Source organism: Centrocercus urophasianus, unplaced genomic scaffold, assembly GCF_019232065.1.
Source record: "Centrocercus urophasianus isolate 14NV4802_14NV808 unplaced genomic scaffold, USGS_Curo_1.0 seq_15, whole genome shotgun sequence".
Lineage (NCBI taxonomy): Eukaryota > Metazoa > Chordata > Aves > Galliformes > Phasianidae > Centrocercus > Centrocercus urophasianus.
The window spans coordinates 12,610,849-12,634,117 of record NW_024884697.1 but is presented as its reverse complement, the minus strand read 5'-3'; the positions used below and the strand labels follow the sequence as shown (position 1 = coordinate 12,634,117).

General features: G+C 37.8%; 1 protein-coding gene across 4 annotated transcripts in view; it reads left to right on the top strand.

Moving 5' to 3' along the window:
• Nucleotides 1–21,073, top strand: part of NAMPT (nicotinamide phosphoribosyltransferase) — a 29,197-nt gene extending 8,124 nt beyond the window's left edge. The window contains exons 1-12 of one of the 4 annotated variants that reach the window (XM_042815503.1): nt 1,327–1,363; nt 1,850–1,941; nt 2,306–2,462; nt 3,702–3,805; nt 6,238–6,366; nt 6,828–6,986; nt 7,343–7,479; nt 9,549–9,774; nt 10,872–10,991; nt 15,895–16,035; nt 16,177–16,311; nt 18,176–21,073. In XM_042815503.1, the coding sequence (XP_042671437.1) occupies nt 1,342–1,363; nt 1,850–1,941; nt 2,306–2,462; nt 3,702–3,805; nt 6,238–6,366; nt 6,828–6,986; nt 7,343–7,479; nt 9,549–9,774; nt 10,872–10,991; nt 15,895–16,035; nt 16,177–16,311; nt 18,176–18,289 (1,536 nt within the window). In that variant the 5' untranslated portion in view covers nt 1,327–1,341 and the 3' untranslated portion in view covers nt 18,290–21,073. Of the gene's footprint in view, nt 1–1,326; nt 1,364–1,754; nt 1,942–2,305; nt 2,463–3,701; nt 3,806–6,237; nt 6,367–6,827; nt 6,987–7,342; nt 7,480–9,548; nt 9,775–10,871; nt 10,992–13,794; nt 13,813–15,894; nt 16,036–16,176; nt 16,312–18,175 lie in introns of those variants that run through there. The other 3 variants (XM_042815502.1, XM_042815504.1, XM_042815505.1) reach the window with 3 other exon arrangements.
• Nucleotides 21,074–23,269: the final 2,196 nt, after the last annotated feature.

Here is a 23,269-nt window from a genome sequence, read left to right as displayed (position 1 = left end):
CCTGTTCTGCAGTTATGCTTCAAAGCAGAGCTAGAATGGGAAGACTCTATGAAAAAGTGGTTAAATGCATCAGGAGAAGGTGGCACCAACTCAGTGTGTGCACTGTGCTCCATAAGTTAATCTGGGACCTGTAACTCATTTGATAGACAAAAATGTGTGGCTGGAGGAGATGTCTTTAAATGACTGAAGCCAGAGGTTGTTTCAAAGACGGTAACGGGAGATCATGCAAGCTTTCATTATAAGGCAAATGTTAACTGCAAATATCTGCCTGTCTTAGTAACTTGGGTCATTAAACTTTATTAGAGACTTAAGTATACATTCTCATATGGATGTAGTGCCTTGCTTGAATTGTTGTGGATAAAACAACAGCATTACATTGTTTTGTTCCAGACCACATTCCAGGAATTCAGGTGCTCTTTTGGGAATTGTTCTTGGAGTGTCTGCCGTATACGTCTTCATTTGTCAGCTCTGTGCTGAGTGCTCACTCTGAAATCGTGAAGCTGTAGCATCCCAGCAGGATGAAGAATGAAAACAAAGTCAGACAGTGTTCTGAAGCAATATGATAAAATGAAGTTCCAGCTTAAAGTCCGGGTCCCTTGCATGGTCACAAAAAAGACCAAAACTTCTCACGCAGTCACAGTAACTTGTGTGGTAACAGCGTGAAGCAAGGAGTTCTGCTCTCTGTCGAAGTAAATGATCCTTCTGATTTGTTATGTTTTCCTCTGAGACCATTTAATAACTTATTTTTGTAAGGGAGCTGTGTGTACATTCACACTCCCATTAGTCAGAAGAACGTGATATTTTTTTCAGAATGCTCCATAGGAGGCTTTGTGGTGGTGGGCTTTGTGTTTGTGTGTTTATGTGTGAACAGAACTGTATCAGCTGGCATTGTTACTTTTTTGGAAGTTCTGCCTAGAGCTGGGGACAGATATGTCACAGTTCATGGAGTGAGATGTTTCTGATAGCTAGAACTGAGTCTAAGAACTAGTTGGTAGTTCTCCCTTTGGAGTGGCTGTGGAATTGGAGCAGAATAGGTTGTGCTCTGTTGATGTCTGCTCAGCAGTGCTTTGTTTGAAATGAAGGCAGATAGCTTGCCATTACAAGCTTGGATTTTATTTGATTGGCCTTGGAAACTTCATACAAGTGAAGATAATGGAAAGATCTATAAATTGACCTTTTCGTTTGACTGTTCCTTGCAGCATTGGAAACCCAAACACAACTGCTGCAATAGAAGAACCAGAAAATGCAATTGCACAGTCTAGTTGATTATTCAAGCTGAGCGAACTACTAAATAGAAGTGACATTTGAGAGGAAAAGAACCCACTGTTTTTAAAGTTCTTAATGTACAGCTTTAGCAATACAGGTAATGGGAACTCAGATGCTTTGTTTTGAATGCGTCAAAGGTGCAGTTTAGAAAGACAAGAAGAAATGTTCAGCTACTCCTTTCCTGGATTCTTGTGGTATTGGAAATGACACTTTTAAAGATTATTTGAGGCAAGTAGCAGCAGCAATTAAGTTACACTTAATCTTGTGGTTAAATATGGGCCTTTATGAAAAATTTGGATGTGCCTTTAGCACCTTTTCAGATTTTCTTGCATGGTGGTGCTTGACTGCCAAAGGATGAGAGGTTGTGAGCAGGTACAAACCTCAGGCAACTCTTCTAACAGCATTCCCAACAGTAACAGGCTTGTGAGCTGTCACTGATGCAATGTGGGTTTGGGAAATCCTCTCTGGCCATGGTAAACAAGACATTGGGGGTAAATGCCACTGTCAGTGCCTTCTTGAGCCTGAATGGCTTTCACTTGAACTACATGACTACAGCCTTAACCCTTCAATTAAATGCAAGCAGATACCTCTGGGTTGGAAGTGGCAGACAACTTTGTGGCCAAGCTGGGTAGCTGCAGGAAGCAAAGTGTGGTGGAGAGAAAACTGGTTGGGCAGGTGAGTGCTCAGTGCTGCTCCTAAAATCCAAGCAGTGAAAACTTCCCCAGTTAATCAAAGCGAAATTGTGGGGGCAGTGGAAGAGTTGACCATGAAGGGTACTGGGGGAACAAAAGTCTTATTGCAGAAACAAAGAAAGTAAGATAAGGGATACAGACTTCTGAACTGAAAATCTAAGAAAAATACAGGAGGGGACATCCCCTAAGGGCTTACTGTGTAGGGTGTTAATGGAGGAATAGGTCAGAAGAATTGGAGTGCCTGTAAGCTCTAACATACAAAGGTAGAGCTCTGCCCAATGACTTTTGATTTCTCTTGTGCTTTATAGTGTTGTTTCAAGCACTTACTGACGTCTTTCTTAATGTAGGTTACACACTACAAGCAATATCCACCTAATACAAGCAAAGTATATTCCTACTTTGAATGCCGTGAGAAGAAGACTGAAAATTCCAAGTTACGGAAAGTGAAGTATGAAGAAACTGTTTTTTACGGTTTGCAGTACATTCTGAATAAATACTTGAAAGGTAACTATCTCAAATTCCAGTAAAAATATACCTGTAAATATAAATACCTTAATTTTTCCCAAGCCTTACTGCAATCTTATGGTTTAAACAATTGCAGATTATCTTGGTTGGTACATATTTATGTGATTCTGAAATTGAGGTGACCACCCCAATAAAGTGATATTGACTTCAGGAACCATCCTACTACCTTTCTTTACGACAGTGAATTATTAGAAATGAAGAGGTGTTCCTTTCCCACCTTGAAATTGAATGGAAACGAAACAAGCTTCACGAAATCACAAGAAGATCTATTTCACATTTTTGAATGCACGTTTTAATCTGTATTTGCTATGTAAGGGAAATTAAAGTTACTACCTTATGTTTCCCTTGTTGCTCAGGTTATTTAATACGGCAGCTGCGTGTGAACTTGTTTTCAATGCTGGCTGATCTTAAGAGTAACATTTGAAAAATCTGTGGTGGTATTTTAAGATTTTTCTTTTTTTTTTTTCTTTTTTTTTTTCTTTTTTTTTTTGCATTGTGCAAATATCACCTTTTCTGACCCAAATGCAAATTGCATTTGCCAAGCTTTAGAAGGAAAACTGTAGCCATGCAGTTTGCATGCTTTTGCGTTATCCAGAATCCATAAATATCTCTGCCACGTGTTGGAATTAAACTAAAATCAAAGCACTTAATAATCTTACTTCTTTTCTCTAGCAATCTTAGGATTGTTCTCTAACATTGCAAATGGACAATTAGTCCTAAAGCAGTAGCAGTGCTTACTCAAGTAATCAGTTAGTTTGTCTGCTTCTATCACAGAAGTAATTAATCAGAGACTGATTTTTTTTTTTTTTTTTTTTTAAGGTGTCTCCACAGGGATTCTCCTGGAGCAGTATAGCTGGAGACTTGTGCTAGGCAGGCTGTGTCTTGTTGAGTGTGTTGAGTTTCATAATTGCTATACTATTCCAGTGATAAACAAAACTCATGATGACTTATTAGCTATCATAAAAGACAAAAGATCTGAAATTGTCCTTGAGCCACCTGCAGACCAGAAGTCTATTTTGTGCTGTTGGCTTCACAAGCATCATAATCTAAATGATAAATTAAATTTGGTTTAAACAAGCTACTATACTGTATTTGATGTGTTCTCCATGTCTTTTTTTTTTTTTTTTTTTTTTTTTTTTTTTCAAGCAGAATGAGTCTTCTGTATCTAAACCTCTTGTTACTTATTTTCTAAGCTTTCATTTGTTTCTGAAACCACAGGTAAAGTGGTGACCAAAGAAAAAATCAAGGAAGCCAAAGAAGTGTATAGGGAGCACTTTCAAGATGATGTCTTCAATGAGAAGGGATGGAACTATATTCTGGAGGTAAAACTTAATGAAAGTAATGCAAGATAAGAAAGGATTTCTGAGTCAACAATAAAATAGATACGGCAGTCTCTTTAAACCAAGATATTTTAGCCATAATAGCAAAGAGTGGGTAAGTGTAGCTTTTTATGTACAGTGTACAGGGATTGGTAACTGTCAAAGAATGATCATTTAATGGTAAGAGAAAAGCAATGTCCATCCTTTTGGATGATAGACATGGCTTTGCAGGAGATAAGGACTTATGGCTGCTATCAGCCACGTTAGAGTAAGTAGGGGCTTGTTGACCAATCTCCATTTATAATTTGGTGCCTAGTGGTTGGTTGCATCATCTGTACTGCTGTCTGTAACTAATCATAACTGTTGTAATTCTAATGCAGGAAGCATTACAACTTTTTTTGCGTGTGTAAATAGTTCCAGAAAATGTGTAAATGTGTTTTGTTCAATTGTTTCCCAAGTTTTTTCAGAGATGCTTCAGTTCAAATCTATTATGAAATACAAGGCTTGAGACATAATTCCCTCCAAGTCTTTCTACATTTTATACTCTTTCTTTTTTGTTTGTATGTATGTCCATCTTCAAGTAATTGCAAGCATCTCTGTCCATATTCAGACTAATAGCATTCTTCAGAGCTGTTCTAATCACTGTGGATGAGTTAAGTACTATGAATTCTAATGAATGACATTTGACCCTTGGAAACAATTTTTAGCCCCTTGGGTTTATTTTCCTATTGATACCCTGACTGAATGCATTGTATGGTGGCATCTGTTGGTAATCTGGAGATATATATATCTGGATGTCATCTAGCAGCAAGGCTGAGCCACAAGGTGTGCAGGAGATAACTTAATGCAGATTGATTCATAGAAGCCTTGTCTACTTTTGAAATAACTACAGATGTGAATTGGAACTGTATTCTTATTTAGGCTACATTACAATTGTGGACTGCTCTCTCATGTATTTAAAGTAATCCTGATCCTGCTTTCGCTAAACTGAATCGAACTTGTTATGCGGTGTGTCTGTCCACACTGAGTTTTAACACTTAACTAATCCCATTTCAGTGCTTTTGGCTTAGTTAAAGCAGCCATTCCACATGCCCCCTGTGAACGTTGTTTGTCATTGCTCAGGTTTTCTTGCCAAAACAGTTCATAGAAAAATAAATATGATTTCCCCTTTTTTAATCTTAGATGTGAATGTCTGTCGACCTGGAAGAGTATGTTCCCTTTGTGTGCTTTATGCCCTTATGTGCACACTGAGATCCTTCTGCTTTTTATACCTCTATAAACCTACCACTGCTTGCTTTCTGGCTCTGTTATCTAATTTCTTATACTAGGTAAAGTGTAGAGGAAAAATATTATGCATTTTGTCTAAAATATGTACCAGATGTACTCAGTGTTTGCTGGGAAGACACATTATTACAAAGGAGAAGGTTACTACCTAAAACATGTGAAAATGATGATACTATGCTGTTGTGATATGACCTTATTGCTTTTCATGGATAAAATGAACACCTAAGGGACTTTCAAATCTCCTGGGCTTTTTTTTCCTTTTAATTATACTTCTGTCTTCATAGAATCATTATTGAATATTTTTGAGCCTTTTGGGAGGTCTTACTGTCCTTTATTTATTAAACTAGCACAATCATCTCCAAGTCTGAAGAACCCCAAGCCTGTGTGGCACATGAATGCAATTAGCTACAGCATAGTGCACTTCAGAAGAAACCTTAACTGCAGTGTGTAGGGGATTTTTGTAAATGTCTTTTGGGCACTGGAGAATATCTATTGATAGCAGTTAAGAATCTCTGTAATTTCTCTGAAGTTATGCAATTTTTGTTGCCTTTAAAGAAGTAATATCTCATATGAAGCTTTTTGTCAAAAAGTATTGATGTTCAAAATGTTTTAAGTGTTGTTGGTTTATCTGGCAATGTTGTTTCAGAAAGTTATAATTACTGTTCTGGAGCTACTGAGCACGACTTTTTGTGAAAGGGATATTCCATAGAATATTCAGTCTTTCAGGGATGAAAGACTGAATTTGACAGAAGAATGATAATTCAAAACTGGATTTTGTCTTTAGTGAATATTTGAGGTGATAAAATGTTCTTTCAAATAGGTTCTAGTAGATTCTAATCTGCACTGAGCAAAACTACTACAGCTTTTTGAAGGCTTAGATAGCAGCTAAACTTTTTTTCTTTCTTCAGATCAAAAACACTGAAGAAAAAATGAATACCTGGTATTTCTTATTTCTATGAGTCTATGTATTTTTAGGTAATATTTAAACCCTTTTGTCTCAATTTGCACAAGGAATGCAACTGAAAACCTTCGTTTGATTTGATGAAGAGGCTTAGTCAGAAAACTCACAGACTGATTATTATCTGCAATCAAGTAAGAGAAGTAATATGTATCCTTCCTGTTGCCTGATGACATTGTTCTTTCTCACATAGAAATATGATGGCCATCTTCCTATAGAAATAAAAGCTGTTCCCGAGGGCTCTGTCATTCCCAGAGGAAATGTTCTCTTCACAGTAGAAAACACAGATCCGGAATGCTACTGGCTCACAAATTGGATTGAGGTCAGTCTTGGAAAGTAGCATATTTTTTTCTAAATAAAAATTAATGCACTTAAATTAAGGGTTGAATCCCATATTGTCTTAAGGGAAGTCTGTGACAGCTTTCATTTTCTGCTTTAAATAAGCCTCGATTCTTTCTTTAGTACTCATACATAGACCTTTCCTCCCTACCTGGCAAGCGATTGTAATAATTTTATAGCAGTAGTTCCTTTGTAAGGGAAAGAGGAGGAAGGGAATCGTGTATGTCCATAGCTTGGGAGCAGTAACTCTTGAGATGGCTGGTATTACCCTGCCTTATAAAGGTATTATAGAGACTAATTACTTTAACCTAAAGTAAACTGTTGGAGGCTTTCTGAATGGGTGATGAAAATAAATAGCCCTTTTGTATCTGAGCAAATGTTTACTTAGGATTCAAAAATTCTCACTCACTGCGTGCCTAATAATGGTTTGGGTTTTTGCTTCAGACTATTCTTGTTCAGTCGTGGTATCCAATCACAGTGGCTACAAATTCTAGAGAGCAGAAAAAGATTTTGGCCAAATATTTGCTGGAGACTTCTGGCAGCTTGGAGGGACTGGAGTATAAACTGCATGACTTCGGCTACAGGGGAGTTTCTTCACAAGAGGTAATACAGCTTTTCTAATAATCTGGGAAGTTTGATCTCAATCATGGTGGACAGCAGTGTGTATTTGTTAACAGCGGTAATTGTGTGCAACGGTGAAATTGTGAGTTCATAGAGTGCTGTGTTTGGACTTATTTGGAGGGAGTGGATCTGGATGCGTGGAGTGTGCCTGAACTCTGAGAATTAGACTGGGAGAGCTTCCTTCACCTTGGAAATTGTCATTCCTGTAAATGCATGAAGAGTGCATTAGTAAAAGAGGAACCAAGTCAGAGTTCTGCTGTTTCAAATTGGTGCTAGCCAGTAAGTGATTTTAGGCTTCTGTATTTGGCCTGGCAACTGAGAGCTGCATCTTTTTTCAGACTGCAGGAATAGGAGCTTCAGCTCATTTGGTGAACTTCAAAGGAACAGACACTGTAGCTGGAATTGCATTAATTAAGAAGTACTATGGAACAAAAGATCCAGTTCCAGGATATTCTGTTCCAGCTGCTGAACACAGGTAGGATTTTTGGCAATTGATTTTTTTTTTAATAGGAAAAAGTACATTTTGTTAAACTTACTCATCTTTATATCTAGGAACGTGCGTTTGGTTTTTTTCCACTTTAAAGGAAAAGTGGAAGCTTCACTTCATCTTAACCTATTTCATTTATTCCATGCTGTATTTGACTGATGCAGATGACGAAGCTAAAGTTCTGTACTGACACCTCTGTACATTCTAGGGGCTCAACAGTGGTGTGGTTGTTTTTAACTGCAGGTGTTTTTAAACTATAAACTTCCCAACAGAGTGAAGTAGCTGATGATCCTGGTGGTGGGTCCCTTTTAACTCACAGTATTATATGATTCTAAATGTACATGATTATTTTTGAAATGGAACCTGTAAGCTTACAAGAAAAAGATACTGAGGATGTGTGCTATGAACTTCACATTTACAATTTTGTTTAAAATAAAATGAAAAACTATGAGGTACAACTTTCCCACTCTATTTTCCTTATTCTAAAGTTTCCTATCAACATAACAGATTCAACCAATAGTATAATCCTCTATTTGTTGTGAATGAATGTGAGAGTAAGGAGTTCATCTGAAATGCCTGTTTAAGATCTCTGCTTTGATATTGGAATCTTCTACAGAGTCAAGACTGAGTGCACATCTTTGGGTATTACTTGTACATCTGCATACTGAAATGAGCACAAAGGAAGGAAAGACCTCTTTTTTTTTTTTTTTTTTTTTTTTTTCTTAGCTAGTACAAAATATAGCTCTTCTGAATAGAAGCTTTCATTCAGATTTGCAAGAAAGATAGCAGAAAAGGTTACAGGAATAGTTCTAATAGGGTAGTGATCAGCTTTAAAGGTACTTTGTTTCATTTCACTTCCTGGATCCTTGCTGTAATGCTGTTCTAGAACTGCTATTTGATATAGAAGTAACAAAATTTGCCTGGCACATCTCTTGGCTTAACCCCACAATTGATTTAAAAAACAAACAAACAAACAATGGAGCAAGTGACTGTAAAATTCTGTATAATGACAGAAAACACATGGAAGCATCTTTTGCACAGTGTGCAGAAGTGGGTAGTGTGAGAGCATACTTTGTCTTAAACTGTCTTTTGTTTGAGTGTGTGCTGCCTAATGCAGACCAGTCTCTCTTTTCAAGCTGGTTCACGAAGTGGCTCTTTGCAAAAGACCTGGATTTCTCCAGAATTGTTCTGCTGTTCCCCAACTTCCAATCCGAGGTGGTGCTGTGTGTGGTGCTTCCTTCTGGCACACCACCACCAGGTGTTGTTCCTGTGGGTGCCCCAGCCTCCTGGAAAGTAATTTTGTTTTCTCTCTTTGGTCCTGTGAGCCAGGGCTCGTCCACTTAAAAGTTAACGCTAGCATTTTTGGGGAAAAATTGCAATGCAGGTTATTTCTTACTGCACACCTATGTTTTATACAAGTGTTTTATCAGTTTGCACACAAGTTATTGATGTAAGTTGTGCCAGCCACATACAGACGGCCTCTGCTGATCAGCTGGCATGCAGTAACTTACTCCTTCTTTTAGCTACTCTGTTTCATGTGCTTGCCTGTACCCTTGTACCAAGGGCAAAGCTCTGAGGTTCTTCTGGAAGAAGCTTTGTGATAGGGATCTTAGTGGTTTTAAATTGTTATCCAAAATAAAATTTTTAAAAAAGTGTTAAGATTCTTCTAATTTATGCTGCTAATTCTCTGCTTCCCATTTGATAGTCTGAAGTTCCAGAGCAGATGGTCTGTTCTTGCATTTATAATTCCTTAATTGTTTGCATTTCAGATCTAAGAGAAACTCTCACAAATACAGAGAGTAAATAAGTAAAACTAAGTTACACGTTAAAGAAGCTTTACATATCCAGTGTTTGTCTAAGCTACCAGAGATGAATCTGTGCTGCTGTTAGTACATTTGCTATCCACAAAAGACAGAGCACATAAGCACGTAATTTGTGCTGTCCTGTAATCACACTGCCTATTCTTATCTTGATTTATTTCTGTTAGGAAATGCAGAACGTGTGGTTTAACACAAATGCTGCTCTAATGCATTTTCTTTTTTGAATTGACTTCACAGTACCATAACAGCTTGGGGGAAGGATCACGAAAAAGATGCTTTTGAACACATAGTGACACAGTTTTCTTCAGTGCCTGTATCTGTGGTTAGTGACAGCTACGACATTTACAATGCTTGTGAAAAAATATGGGGTGACGACTTAAGGCATATAATTGAAGGCCGAAGTCCAGAGGCACCACTTATTATCAGACCAGATTCTGGGAATCCCCTTGACACTGTTTTAAAGGTAATGCTTTAAGTTCTCTATATATGAGATTAGGAAGGACAATTGTTTGTTTTGTAATGATTGGCTGGCCAGTAAACATAATGTTCTAGCTTAGTGTGCCTTGAAAAGCATACCTATGAAAAATCTGAACTTGTATCTCATTTACATATAGATACGGCAACTCCTTTGCAGCCTAAATTGCTTCGTTTTCATTAAATGCATTCTTGCATACCATTTCTTGAAGCTTTTGTAACAGTTACCAGTGTTGCTCTTCTAATGATGTTAGAAAGATTTATCACTCAGTAAAAAAAAAAAAAATATATATATAATATATAATTTATTTCCCTCTTTTTATTTGTATTAATACAAATGCCAAGCAGGTAAGGCTTCTTTCCTCCAAGATTAGGTATCTTGGAGTCCTGTATTAGAATAATTTACCATTTTAAGGTGTAAATACGAGTTAAACACCCTTCTCTCTTCCTGTATGGGACTTGTATATATGTAAGAATTGTATGTAAGTCAATGACAAATGAACTTTAAGTTGAAAATTACTTCTGGCTGTCTAGTTGTATGCAGAAATGGTTGAAGTTTTAAAATAATAAAAGCTGTTGGTACCTCTGAATTTGAGTAGCTATCCACACTGTTTTACTAAATTTGGTAGACTCTGGGGATACTGTATTCTCTCAAATCCATGCAGCTTTAACACTTCTTTCTTCTGGGCAAGTGACATATCACAAATAGGAACTTTGAATTATCTTCATCATAGCAAGTAAGAAAAATCCCATCTGAAGAGTTGCATTTAAGTTAGTGCTGGCTAAGAAAATTGTAGAAAACTGAAAGCCTCCTTTGCCATCTTAAAGGTGATTTAAAAAAAAAAAAAAAAAAAGTCAGATGACATCTGAATAGCAATAAATGACAGCAACCAAAGAGAGAAAGAGGGGAAGCATGGATTGGATTAGCTTTTGGATATGTGTTTATAAAAGCTTCTCATGGTCTATGACTGCTTTGAGCTAATGGCTTCTGCCACAATGGCTGGTGTGAATTTAGTTTGTGTGCCTATGGTAGATATATTTGTTTTTTTACTTTCTTACTTTTATTTTGAACCTTATTTTCCATAGGTCTTGGAGATCTTAGGGAAGAAGTTTCCCATCACAGAGAACTCTAAAGGCTACAAATTGCTGCCACCTTATCTCAGAGTTATTCAAGGGGATGGTGTGGATATCAACACGTTGCAAGAGGTGAGAGATCCTGTTCACATGTCAGGGTGGTACTGGCCATGTTGCTATTTAATCTGGAATCTATTATGACTAGTTAGGTGTTGCAGCTTTGCTACTGACCCCTCCCTGCCCTTTGTCCCAGACACTGGCTGTGATATCCTCCTGTGTAAAACACGTTTGTAAAAACCTCACAGAGAATAATTAAGATGCATAAATAGCTAAAAGGCATATCCTAACCTTAGTGTTGTAACCCTTCTGCTCATGCTGTCTCGTTTTTGTTTGCTTTTGTCCTGCTGTCAAACCTTATTCAGATAAAAATCTGGCAGTGTTTGGTCCTCTCATTGACAGCTAAAGCATGCTGCGTGATTGCTGTGCTACAGCAATAATAGTAATTAACTGGTTGGGTTCATTGGTTATGTGTGCTCTGATGAGTGTTTGTACTTGGAATTTTGAAGGTGTGGATTTTAAAGGTGACTTGTTAAAAACAAAGGTGAGGGGAGGTTAAGGAGTCCATTGGTTTGGTGACTAATGGAGTAAGGATTGTTGAAAGCCCAAATGAACAACAGGCTGTGGTCTGAGTCAGAGTGACCATGTTGGATCATTGATGCCTGAATCTGGTAAATATACATAGTCTTTGAGAAATGACACTGAAGTGCCCTTTCAGCAAGACAAAAATCTAGTTATTTAGTGGTTGCTGCATTAGAAGCTAGTTAAAACTTCATTGCTGTTTGCTAGAAGGAGATTCTAGCTAACATAATGTAGATAAGGAGGATAAGTAAGAGGAGGTGGACTTGACTTTATAAGGTTTGTTCTGCATTTTTCATCTTTAACTGTAACAGTTCAAAACCAGAAATATGTTGGACAAACTTAAATCCAATAAAATTAATTTTGATGCTTATCTTAGGTTAATACATCTTCAGATTCTTATTAACAGAGTTGAAGTTTCAAGCCAGCTAGGAAACATCTGCATGTTTAACATGTATGCATCATGTTAACCTCAACCATGGAACTCTGAGATGTTTGTCACTCAAAATAGAGTTCACACTGAGATTGTTTGCTGATATGCCAGCCGTAGTACAGTCAAACACCACAGTTTTGTTCCTGCTCCCCATAGCCTTGAAAGCAAATTTTATTCCTGTAGCTTTGCGAGAATAATCCATGCTAATGTTCTTAAGGAAGCAAGGCATGAGAAATAAGTCTTATGGTTACATTCTAAGGGAAGAGGCTTGATAAATAAGCTTACTATTCTCAGTGGCTTTAAAACAGAACTTAAATACAACTTGGTGCTATTGTTAGGCAACATATGTACATGTGTCACAGACTCATGAAAATCTGAATGAAGAAATCTTGGACCATTATTTCTTGTAGGAACTCAGTTTTCATTTTGTCAATTATACTTGACAAAGTTCTAAGAGGTAATAAGCTCGTAGAGCATTGGTTGCATTCAGATAAAAGGTGACTGGGGACATGAGCACCTCTCATATGAGGAGGGACAGAGATGGATCTGTTCAGCTTGGAGAAGGGGAAGCTCGGGGGGATCTCATCGATTTGTATAAATACCTGAAGGGAGAGTGTGAAAAAGGCAGGGCCGTGCTGTTCAGTGGTGCCCAGTGACGGGAGAAGAGGCAGTGGGCACAATGTGGAGCACAGGAAGTTGTGTCTGAGCTCCAGGAAGCGTTTCTTTACTGTGCAGTGATGGAGCCCTGGTGCAGGTTACCCAGAGGCTGTGGAGCCTCCTTAGCGGTCTTCCAAAGCCGCCTGGCCATGGCCCTGGGCACCCTGCTCCGAGTCTCCCTGCTTGGACGGGCTGGGCCAGATGGAATCAGAATTCCCTGCTAACCTCAGCCAGTCTCTGGGAATACCAAAACCATTATTAAAGTTACTTATGTTAAAGGATAAAATGCACTGCTCTCAGAGTTCTATAATAGAGCAGAAAAATAATTCCAGTAGCTAATGGGAGAGGATAAAAGGCAGAAGGAGCAATTCTTTGCTGATATTTTCCTCAAGCTGTTGCTGACTGTGAGGAAAGTCTTACCTGCAATTTGTAGAAGTGGATAAAAGGTCCAATTCCGTGGGGCTCACAGAATAGGTATAACTCACTGCTGCTTAGTGGCCACCTTCTCATCTTGTCTAACTGTAATCTTGCTGTGCACCTCACATCAGCTTTGACTGTTGAACTGCTGACCACTGAACTAATTTATGCCGTAATGTAGCAGCAAACTAACTTGGCTGAAAGGAATCAATTTTTCTGTTTTTGTAGTGAATGAAATTGTCCTATAAAACAGGATAATAATCACTGGCACAATACAAGAGAAATAGAAACTGTTGTCTTGAGCTGGGGGAAGCAGAAAAGGAGGAAAGCAACGTTTCTAATTTGGCAACAGCAAGTTACGTCGGAGCAAAAAGACCACAAGCTTGCAGCCTATTTTAGTCATGTTTAAAATTTCATGGATTTTTCTTTCCTTCTGTGTCAGCAAAACCAAGGTTACTATGCTGACTTGTGAAAGAATGGATTATAGCTTGCTATTTAAAGAAAAAAAATCTTGAAATATAATTCATACTTGTTAAAAAGGAGTTTACATAAACAAATGCACTGTTGTGGCTATCTTTTTTTCACTCTAAACCCCTATGGAAGTGATCATTCTAATTATTCCAGATCAGCCTTAGATTCTAGGCATGACCAGTTATGGATCTAGTGAGAGTAATGGGTGTAAGAGGAAAGCTAAAATGAGTAATTGCAGATCAGAACTTTTTAACTAGCTGAAAGAAAAATATAGAAAACAACTCAGTATAAACTGGATTTTAAAATTCTTTGTTTTAATAGGGAATGCTGGTAGAACAGGTAAGGAACCTTTTCTGACTTTCTTCTAGTATTTTGACTTTAAAAATCATTCCAATCTGCTAACTCCACAATATACTACACTCTCAAAGGACTTCCTTTTGAACATTCAATTTCCAGATGTCTTTAAATGATTATAAAGGAAGAAAATCCTCTAACCTGGAGTCATAATTGTTAATCATGCTCATAATGGTCAGCAGGAGGTGGTCAAAACCTTAACACCAGAACTGTTCTATTGTTCTCTATTGGTTTTTCCTTTGGAAGGTTTCAGAACAGAAGGATAGAACTGGATGAGTCCAGGTGGGGTTTACCAACATTTGCCTTACCAAAAAACAGCAGTAAATAAGCAGAGTCCATATCTGTGAGTCAAGGCTAGTTTCTTTCTGTCTTACTGGGTATTATGCATGATGAGAGGATATTGAAAGTTCTCTTTATTATCCTTTCTTTGTCACGTATGTAGCTTCTGAAATGCATCAGGAAGAATTGTATTTGCACTGTAATGATCTTAAACCCTTTGTCCTTTATGGATACTCCTTTTAAAACTGCTTCCAGGAGAACCTAATCACCTGAAAATACACGTTCTTTTTGTACAGGGTTGCTGTTGAGAATGATGAGGTAACTACTACTAAATTGCACAGGATTTTTGCATCCACAGGCGTTGTTTACTCAAGACACAGAGTTTTTGAAGGGTTCCTTCCCTAGGCAAAGGTCATGGGAGTGGGGCCTGAGAGTCCTTCTACTTGCTACCTTGGATGAGGCTGAGTAAGCAGCTACTGTTAGATTGAGGAAAGCCTATTGAAAGATCTCTGTGGAATAAATCTCTGTCAAATATCTTGTGGAAGATTGTTCAAAATATTCTCTCATATCTAGGTCTCTGAAAGTAAGTGCAAATGCTCATAGGTGGGTTTCTGTTGGCTTGTTTTGTTTTGTTTTGTTTTTTTTGTTTTCTTGTAGTTAGTCCCTCTCGTAGTTAGGATCTGGGGGTTCTGGCTGATGGCAAGTTAAACACAAGCCAGCAGTGTGCCCTGGCAGCCCAAAGGGCCTTGGTAACATTGGGTATCCATTGAGACAGTCTACATGCAACAAAATGGATAAATATACTCTGTTTACATTAGCTATCCATTTACTACTATATGAAAGTTGTCACTTCTTTCCACCCCTGCTCCCTTCCTTTGGAAAGCTTCATTTTACCTTAGCTGTCTCTAAAAGAAATGACTTCACATCAGCATCTCCTGGAACAGTAGTATTATCTGTTACTGTGGAATTTCTTTTTGGTTCACAAAAAATTACCAGATTTCTCATGATATTGGTTTCTGAAACTGCACTGTTGCCCATAGGTTATATCCTTCCGTTCTGTTCCTCAGCTTCCTTTTATCTGGATGGATGGGACTTCGCTATTTAACCATTTTCCATTTCCATGCTATTTCCATTTTGATGGAAAAATAGCATGGCCGAAGAGCATATTCTGTCATAATTTTCTTTTTCTATTAGATTGTGGAAGGAATGAAGAAAAATAAATGAAGTATTGAAAATGTTGCCTTTGGATCTGAAGCTTTCACTTGTACTTCTATTAGTGAAACATTTAGGAGATATGAGATCAAACATTCTTAGTGGGGCTGTCATTACCTTTTTAACCTTACGTAGGGGTAACAAGGGAAACAAATCTTGGCCATTTATGAGTGTGACTAAACTAGCACCCATGACTCTAGGCTAGGGGATGTCATGTTTGTATAGGTAGAATGGGATGAGGGGAATGCTGTAGTAAGCTTTAAGTTGACTTATTGATACCTGTGCAGTTCACATTAATCTGTATCTGCCTGAGAAGGTGCCAAAACATGTTCTTAGTAGCTTTATGTATTTCCATTTCTAGATTGCTACTCTTAATTCTAGACACTGTGATTTTTAAATTTTAAGTGAACTGCTGCATGCCAAGTATTGACAGGATTGTTACGTATGTCTCCTGGAAACTGAATGTTAGTTGGTTCAATTGTTTGTAAAAAGCATCTTGTTTAAGTAGTGTGTTATTTTGATGGAAAAACAGCATGGCTAAGAGCATATTCTAACGTAATTTTCTTTTTCTATTAGATTGTGGAGGGAATGAAGAAGAATAAATGGAGTATTGAAAATATCGCCTTTGGATCTGGTGGAGCTTTGTTGCAGAAGCTAACTAGAGATCTCTTAAACTGTTCCTTCAAATGTAGCTACGTGGTAACCAACGGTCTTGGGGTATGTCTTATACTACTTCTACCATCATGTTTTCAGCCAGGGCCTCCCCACTTGACAAACTTTTTCATACCTCCTGTTAGATTATTGCCATCTGCGCAAGGTACGCAACTCCAACAAAGCCCAATGTACTTTTGATTTTAGGTAAATGTCTTCAAGGATCCGGTAGCTGATCCAAACAAAAGGTCAAAGAAAGGCCGACTGTCTTTGCACAGGACACCTGCTGGAGATTTTGTGACACTTGAAGAAGGAAAGGGAGATCTTGAAGAGTATGGGCAGGTATGAATTTTCAAGGCTTATGACATTGTTCTTCATGCAGAAGTAGACTGGAAAGAAAGTTAATTGAAAACAAACTGTGAAATTATATTTTTAATAGTTTAAATTTTATATTTTTAATTAGTTCAACTTCTGTCCTCAGTACTTCAGAAGCATCTCCAGTGCAAAATTCAGTACCAGTAAAATGTTAGGATGTTGTTAGAATGTCCAGATTGTACAGTTATCCATCTTTTGTCTCTGTTCAGAAACAAGAGATACTGTTTTTTTCCCCAAAACTAGTTTATCTTAATGTAATAGAATATTAGAAGGATATAAAGCTATTGGAGAACCTCCAAAAGGGGACAACAAAGATGGTGAAAGGTCTAGAGGGCAAGACACTGATCCTTCTGGATCCTTTCCCACTTGAGATGTTCTGTGAGAATGTTATGCTAGCCAAGTACTTCTGCATGAGCCATGCTCTGCAATTCAAGTAACATCCTGAGGTGAAGGGGGAGAAGGGTAGATTTTTATTGAACTTATATTTGCTTTCCAATTTGAGATTTGTAAAACAGTTCCTTCAGGTGTTAATGTTCTGTGCCTGGATTTTCCCAGTTTTCATAGATGTAAATTAATCCACAAATTCAGTTTCCTTGTTAATTTTTTGCAATCACAAAATTAAGTGGTATTTCAGTAAAATAAACATGCTTTTTAGGCCAGTCTCCAGGCTTTCAGCTGGAAATCTCTTTTAATTTTTCATTGTATGAGCACTAAACTGTTTAACTGCGTGTCTCTTCCTGAATTAAGAGGTTTGAAAATAAGCAAGCTATCAAATTCAGCCATTAAAAGCTGGAAGATTCTTGTGTTTTCTGGTACTTGGAGACACATTTCTGTGCTACAAGGCATAGGAATACTATTAGGCACAAAGTTTTTATGCAACAATAATCATAAAACTGACATCTCTGAGAAATGTAAACACAGAAAGCAGACAGAATCTCCATAGATAACATGCAGTGGATGCAAAGACCTAAGAAACAGACTCTCTGTCTGGAAGTATGACGATTGGACAAGTGATAATGGTTTTAAACTAAAAGAGGGGAGGTCTAGATTAGATAATAGTAAGAATCTCTGTTAAGAGAGTTGAGAAATCTCTTCAACTCAGTCATAAGACTTGAGGCCTGAAATAAGACAGTATATGGTTCCTTCATTTCTGCCATAACGTAAAGATGTTTTCTGTAATGGGATGTTGGAGAGGGCTGTATGTGTGGTGCAGGTTCTGTGGCTCCCTGGGAAATGATGGGGAGATGCACTCTTTTGCAGGCCCTGTTTCCCTAAAGCCATGGGTCTATGTGATAGGTCTGCAGGCATAGCAGCTGCCTGACGTTGCTTTATGCTAAGTTTTCTGCACAAAGCTCTGCCTGTTGCTTTCAGTGTGCTGTTTGTGAGCACTTCTGGATGTGCTGTATTACAGAATTTTTATGCAAAGGAGACTGACTGTCAAGAAAGATATCTTTCATAGTTGTGTATAGAAAACAAAGACTTCATCTAAATTTCTGCAGTTGAATTGTACATAAGATTTGGTTGGTGCCTCCTCTCCTAGCTAATCTAGCAGAGTCTATTTAGCTTATGTTGTTCTGTCTTTAGCCATGTGTGGACAGCTTACTTCGGGGACTACTCAGCACTGAACTTCTGTCTGTGTGTAGGGTAACTTAAATCCTTGCTTCTGTGTGGCAATGAGAGACAGAAGGTGAAAAGATCGGGTGTGATGGCAGGCACGAGCTCTAGTCTCATCAGTTTTGATTTGGGTCCTTGCATTTGAGTTTCTATGTAATTTGTGTAACCTGTATTGTTTGAGCATTGACCGTTGCTAAATCGGTGGTGTTTCTTGCAGGATCTCCTTCATACGGTATTTAAGAATGGGAAAGTAACGAAGTCATATTCATTTGATGAAGTAAGACAAAATGCCAGGCTGAAGAACAGTGAACTAGAAACAGCGTCTCACTAAGTTTCATTCCACGTCTGTGTATGTGTGTAACAAGTATGTACTGCATAGCTACTGGATTTACTGTACAGATTTGTGTGTTTGTGTTTTATGACATTGTAGCCAAATTATTTGTTGGTTTATGGACATACTGCCCTATCTTTTGCCAGCCTTTAGAAAAGATAAAATCAGGAAATGGTACTTACATTGTAAAACATATTTAATGCTAAAGTGTGCTTTTTAGGGCCCTTTGCCAGTAGTGATTCAATCTGGTATTGATCTTTTCACAAATGAGACAGAGCTGAACTTTTTTATATATAACAGAATATCACAAAATGGATTTACATGAAATTATCATGATTGCTTTATGTTTATATTTAACTTGTATTTTTGTACAAACAAGATTGTGTAAAATATATTTAAAGTTTCAATAAGTAAGTCTTTCCAACTTTTCATGATTTTTATGAGCACAGAGTTTCAAGAAAATATTTGGTGGGGGGGGAATCCATTGCCTTTTGTCCATTAATCAGCAAATAAAACACGGCCTTAAAGTTTGTTGTGACATTGTACCATTTGACGACTAAATCAGGACTTGTATCTCCTTAAGATCCTTTAGAATTGCTGACCTCACCGTTTCTTGTAGTTGTCTGTATTAGTTAATCTGCATTGAAGAAAGTTACTGTTCTTTTTAGAAGGTTTAGGTACTTACAGGCCTTGCTGGCACAGTGAGGTATGTAAATGGAATGCCAAATTTGAAAGGATTCTCTACTGCAACTTAACTTGCCAAGTCTATCCCACTTGGCATATGCACCTCAATATTTTAATAGTAAAGTTTTTAAGAGATCTCCTCTTCCACTATAGAATATATGTGTAAAATATTGAAATATGGAAGCGGTGTATTTTAAAGTAATTACACTTCTGGGTTTATTTTTCATATACTGTAAGTGACATGACTTTAAAGCAGAATACTGGACTCGGTAGTGCACTTTTTTACTTTTTTGTATTTTTTTCATTGATTTGCCTTTTGTCAGACTGGATGTTAAATTGTAAAAAATGTTTAACTATTTTTGTTAACAACTTTAATAAAACTTTATGCTAGCCAAACTCCTACACGAATGGCAGAGCTGTTTCCCCTCCTCCCCCATCTCACTGGGGTGAGGAGGGGCTCTCATTCTGCAGAGGGTAACTGTAAGCAGTGCTTGAGAGATTTCTGAACTGTCTGCACTTGATTGTACGAGCTCTCTGCATATGCCTGATTTAAATATCTGCTGGAAAACAAAACTGTTGAGGATTTCATTTGAGAAGCTATGTAGTAACCTCTGAAATGTTAGTACTGTAGGCTGGCTCTTGCTACAGAAGGAATACCTCCCTTACTTAAACAAACATGCAAATACAACAGCAAAAGCAAATGGCTGCTGTATTTTAATGATCAATGAGTTCATATACTATATAATTAATGCTTCTAATTAGGAAATGACATTAAAGGAAAATGTTCGAGGTCCTCTGAAATAATTTAAGCCTACAAAAGTTATACGAAACATGCATTTAAAGGAAGATTGAAAAGCCATACTTCATTGTTTTTATTCTCTCACCAAAAAGGGCCACATCAAAGCATTCAGAATCTCTCTAGGGTTTGTGGTTAAGATATTTATGCCCGGTTTCAATAGTTCTTGTTCATGAAAACTTGTTTTCCACTGTTAGTGTATGTAATTATACATTTAAGTGATGTATTGTTTCAAAAATAGCGCTTTAGTAAAGTTTTAAATGCTGACCTTTCACACTGAGGAACTGCCTTCCCTTTGCTATTAGTGATACTGTTTGTATTTGGCCAAGAAGGGATTTAAATCTGGACTTAGTACCAATAGCAGGTAAATAGTACAGAGCCTATTTTGCTCCTCCACACTAGGGAATTTTATGATGTACAGTTTAAAAAAAAAAAAAAGAAATGCTGCTTTCATTCTGTACCAATAAAAATTTTGATAACTATTAACTACCCATAACTGATATTTTTGTATTTGGGAACTGAGGATATGCTGTGGAAGCACTGTTTTCTTTTGTATCACAATGTGCATCAGTATTTGTCAGTGTTGTCTAAAATGTAGCTTGCTCGTTGGAGTCTTAGATCAAATTCTGTGTGTGTGCACGTCACCCTTGGAAGTTGTCATGTCACTCATCTTGGTAGTTGCTGATATATTTCAAAAGAGGGGACTTGGGGAGAAAAACACCCGGTGCTATTCAGACCCAAATACGTGTTTCTCTGTTTGACGGTTTGTCGTTTTGGGCATCAAGGAGTTGACAGAAGTTACTGCAGTGCTTAAACCATACAGTATCCTAATTCTTCCATATAAAAGCAAACAGCATGTTTAAGCTTGCTTTAAATTACTAGATTTGTAGTCATCGATATATTTTAATTATCCCCATTTCATAATATAACACAGTATTTGTATTTAAAAATAGGAACTGGGAGTTTTGTGTTAATACCTTATTTGTAACCATATTTAGCATAAGAAATGGATTTTATAAAACTATTTTTCTTGAGCTGCATGATTATGAAAAGATGTTTTTTTCCTACTTTAAAGGATGGGAGGAGAGAATAGAAGAGTACTTAACTGTTTGGATTGCCAAAATCAAAACTAAGTTGAAACATTTTCTTTTTCCTGTAGGTTTTTACATTCCTTCTTAACCTGTTCAGTGAGAATAAATATTCCTCACTTAAATCCTCTGTTGAAGTAATTCTAATGTACTTGGCATCAAATACCAGTATGTAATACACATGGAAATAAAGTTTAGTTCTGGCAGTGAAAATAAGAGCCATTTGCCTGTGTCTTAAAGTTGTGATGTTGGGCATCAGACTTCATTCATGTGCTCTTTGTTGCCAAACAGATGGGAGCATAGCTGTGCTGTCACGGTCTGCTGTAGAACTGATCTGACAGCTGCCGTGCAGTTTGTGGTCAACTCTGCTCTAAAGAAGAGAAGGAAAACTGAACTCTCCTTCCTTTTCAGTATTTTTCTTGCAGAGTGCGAGTGTATCTGTGGTTCACTATTGTGTGTGTTCTGCTTAAAGATCACAGAGTTGTAGAATGGCCTGGGTTGAAAAGGATCTCAACACTCATCTAGTTTCAACCCCCCTGCTATGTGCAGGGTCGCCAACCACCTGACCAGGCTGCCCAGAGCCACATCCAGCCTGGCCTTGAATGCCTCCAGGGATGGGGAAGATGGAGCACTTGTGATTGGACTCACTATAAGGTCCTATCCACTGTCTATACTTCACGTAATCCTTCCTCAAATAAAGACTGATTATTTAATTTTCACATGGCCATGTGAAAATGTTTTGGTATCTATTGAAAATATCTCTTAGTGGAGCGAATAGCTCCAGTCCCTTTGAATGGGGTTTTCATAATTGGAAGTAATTGCGCTGTTTCTACAAAACTTCAAATGACAAAATGTCCCTTAAATGCAATCTGTAATACAAGTGTAAAGATTATTTCTTTTTATTTGTTGCTTTTCCCTTCCCATCACACTGGAATACAGGAAAGGGCACCTATAGCCTGCAGCAAGGGCCGTGCTGATATTTAATTAATGGTAGTTGTATCTCTATGCAACACTGCGTACTTCTGCTTGTCCATAAGACTCCCAACAGCATCCTGTAGGCACGCACCTGCTTTGAAGCTGGTGAGCAGCTTAGTGCAAGGTGATCCCCTGGGCTTAAATGTGACAGACAAAGGCAAGTTATGCGGGGGACACCATAGTGCCTCCTGAAGAACCTAGCTGTCAGAAGTATGGAAACACTGACATTAAAGATGCTCTGTAAAGTCACGCGTAGTGAAAGCACTACTGTTCTGCAGGTGTCATGTTCATTTTATCCTCTTTTTACTGATAGCACAGCCAGCCTTGTTAATGATTTAAAAATACTCGCTGCATTTATCTGAAATGCTTCTTTTTATGGGAAGAGATGAAAAACGTGCAGCCATAGAGCTCCTCCAAAAGTTCCTTTCCTGTAGTGTTATTTTTGCTGGTTTCTGCTGTAAGACAACGCAGAGCAATTAAAAGGATTTGGGAGTGAAGGCCATAGAACTCTTCTCAAGTAACGTACTTTGTAGCATTTTCTTACAGCTCTTTATCTGGGTACTCATAACTGCTTTTTAAATACATTTTTTAAGCTTTTTGATTTATGATGAAGTTTCCTAAATTCAGGACTGAAGTTCTCTATCCCACTCGTGGCTGGAGCAGGAGGAAAGAGCCCATCACATCTCCAGCAATGTTTGTTTTTCCCTTTCCTGCAAATCTTCCAAGGAGGAGGGCAGTAGCAGAACTTCATTGCTGGTTTCCATCTGAGAAAAAAAGTCAGAACATTTGGGCTGTACAACTTTAGCAATTGGGATTGTATCTGAAACAGCGTGGTTTCTGGATCTCTACATGCAATTAGACAAGCATGCTTTAATCGGTCTGTATACTTAACTGTGTGTATTTTCTTATGTTTCATTGATGAATACTGGGAGTTTTGATGATCCAGTTCTTGGCACTTTGCTTGTGGTGTCCCTGTTCATTGCAGGGGAGTTGGACTACAAGATCCTTAAAGGTCCCTTCCAACTCTACAGGTTCTATGACTCTATGACAAGGAAACTTATTTTATGATGACTGAGTATTCCTATCACCAAGAGATTAATAAAAATATTACTCTCGTGTCAGGTGAATTGAGAGAACTCTAAGCCTTGCAAGGCTTTCTTTCATTCTAAGAGAAAGTGAAGAATATCAGTCTTGAACTTCCTTCCCTTTTCTGCAAAAGGGAAAAGAGGAAAGCTGTTTTCCAAGGGTCACCGTGATGCAATTTCCTCAGCTGATTGAAGAGACAGCAGTGAGCACACTTCCCTTTCAGAGAGTTTTCCATGATTCAAAAGATGCTACCTGGTTTATGCATAAGGAATTGCAGTTGGTTTTTGGTGCCAGAAGGGTGGCCTTTCCTGCAATTTAAGAGGATAAACTGTGGGTTAAATGGCTTTGGGT